At 30.4% G+C, this 2,392-nt stretch overlaps 1 protein-coding gene across 1 annotated transcript in view; it reads right to left on the bottom strand.

The window, feature by feature from the left end:
* LOC108750324 (glutamate receptor ionotropic, kainate 2-like) overlaps positions 1-2,392 on the bottom strand; it is a 9,942-nt gene that overhangs the window by 5,457 nt on the left and 2,093 nt on the right. Inside the window, exons 3-5 of the mRNA XM_018489703.1 lie at positions 1,340-1,545; positions 737-1,042; positions 408-503 (exon numbers count right to left, since the gene is read on the bottom strand). Coding sequence (XP_018345205.1) covers positions 408-503; positions 737-1,042; positions 1,340-1,545 — 608 coding nt within the window. The remainder of the gene's footprint in view (positions 1-407; positions 504-736; positions 1,043-1,339; positions 1,546-2,392) is intronic.

The raw sequence follows: 2,392 nt of genomic DNA, 5'->3' as shown, positions 1-2,392 counted from the left end.
TATATATATATATATATATAGTAGAAAAGAAACACTATTTTTCAAACTTCTTTTATTAGTAACTTTTTAACGAAGAATGACCGCCACCTAAAACCTGTGACCTTGGAGGTCACTTAGGGTCATGACCTTGACAATATATAACGAAATGAAGGTTGGAGGATGATCCCTTATGCATATTTACCAATATTTTTTTGTTCTAATTTTTCACTATCAAGTGATATTAATTATTCACAATCATTGAAACGAGTTGTTCGCACTCATTTACTTGGTCTAGATCTGGTTTGACGCAAGTCAAATTTAAAAATTATACATATAAATGCAATGAGAGAATATATAAACTTTCGAGATTACACTAATATATTATATTATGCGTATTGCTGATAATTAAGAGATTGTTGAATAAATACCCAATCAATTTTTTCTACATCATTCTCTCTTATGCTCAGTCCAGTGATATTAACGGTATTATTTCGCATCCCGGCAATAGGTAGCATGGATGAATCCTACAATTTAATAAAATGATTATTTAAAAAACTATTTATGCTATTTGTTTTCTAGCAATCGCAGATACACAAGAATAACATATAATATTATGCTTTACCTATTTAATTTTCCTTAAATGTAATTTTAAAAAATTTAATTTATAATCTTTTAATTATCAATCTTTTCAGCTTTAAAATACATGAAATACTCATTCAAAAGTTGTTATTGAAATAAAATATGTAATATACAGTACCAAATATGTAATAACGAAGTTGCAATAATCTGCTAGTAAATTGACTTCCTTTGCCTGATAGAGCACTTCCATGATATTTTCCGGTTTAACATCGATAATTATATTCCACACTGATAAATGACGTATCTTTTTAAGCATCGAGCGATAATCCGGTCCTTCATTAAGCTTCTGTACTGTATGTCTAATCGGAGCGTCCTTGTCTCCTTTTAAAGTCAAAGTCTTCTGAAGACGTGACAGTCCTTCGTTAGTTTCGTAAATTGCTACGAATTTTCGCCATTTCATTGAATCAACGACATCGGCGATAGCCTGTATAGTTTCGTCGATCAAAATTATATTCCAAAAATAATAAATGTGTTTCGAATGTGCAACGTGATATTAAAGTTTTAATTTGCATCTTAGAAAAGCAGACTACTGTAATTCTATTGGGTAATTATTCAATTTAATTAATTAACTAGATATGCATTTAGAAATCATCATAAAAATAAACTGAATTACTACTTGCACATGTTCAAGTTATTATATATATCAAGTTATATTGTATATATATATCTACTGAAACCTATATATTTAATTGCGAAATGATTCTTTTAAATTGCGACTAACCTGACTGACTTGTTCACTGGCAGGGAATATGTTTATGGTCATTGATTGTGAAGTCTTCTTCTGCTTTTTCTTTCCTTCGCTTTCTCGCCAGACATACTCAATATGCGGTATATTAAATCGCGCAGCAATGCTCGCAACTATTCCACTAGTATACCGGCTTGAAGGCCCAAAAATGGCTGCCACACCTTCCTCAAGAAGTTCACAAGCTACAATATATAGAAAATAATACAATGTCGAATAAGTAAATCAACAATTATGTGTTATATATGTTTAAAATTAGAATAATTGTGTAATGTAAAGCCTTCTTCATAAATCTGTTTTTTTCTTCCAATTTCCTCGCGTATTTCTCTAAAAAGAAATCTTAAAAAAGAATAATTTCCAGGACATGATCTTGAACAATATTCAAAAGGAATGCCAACGTTTCGTGAATCTTGCAGTCACTTCACACAGTATCAGGCTGCTCCTCGCTCTGACGAAGTAGACTGCAAGGTTCAGGAAATGTTGGCATTCTAAGAATGTATTTGGGCAGGGAGGAAACCCTCGAAACACATAACTTTTATATGGAAAGCACCCGTGGAAACCTCAAGAATAATATTCATTTTAGCCGTCGGTCGGACATCTTGCGTAATGCTAATATCGGCTAATATTGTAACTTTCAAGTAGTATCAAAAAGTACTTAATAAAAAATAACTTTATTACAGTGTTTTGAAAAGCTCTCGACACCAGCTATTAGATTCTGAAATAAAAAATAGAGTGTTCTATTTTTAAAAAATCTATGTGTATTTTGATCTTGGCAATGCCACCCAAGGTCGAACTGATAAGATCAGTAAATAAATCTTTTCAAATTCTATAACTTTTATGTAAAACATTTTTCTACAAAATTTATATTTTACGAGTTATTCAGGGGTACCGACCTTTTTTTCCCTACACTGTATAATTGTAAAGATAATTTAAAAAGTTTTTAAATTTCTATCCTTTTCTAAAATTCTATTAGAATAAGTGTGTAGGAAAAATAGATATATAATTATTAGAAAACATATATGCCAATATTAT

Source organism: Trachymyrmex septentrionalis, unplaced genomic scaffold, assembly GCF_001594115.1.
Source record: "Trachymyrmex septentrionalis isolate Tsep2-gDNA-1 unplaced genomic scaffold, Tsep1.0 scaffold36, whole genome shotgun sequence".
NCBI classification, from domain to species: Eukaryota; Metazoa; Arthropoda; class Insecta; order Hymenoptera; family Formicidae; genus Trachymyrmex; species Trachymyrmex septentrionalis.
This window is presented reverse-complemented; position numbering and strand designations above follow the sequence as displayed.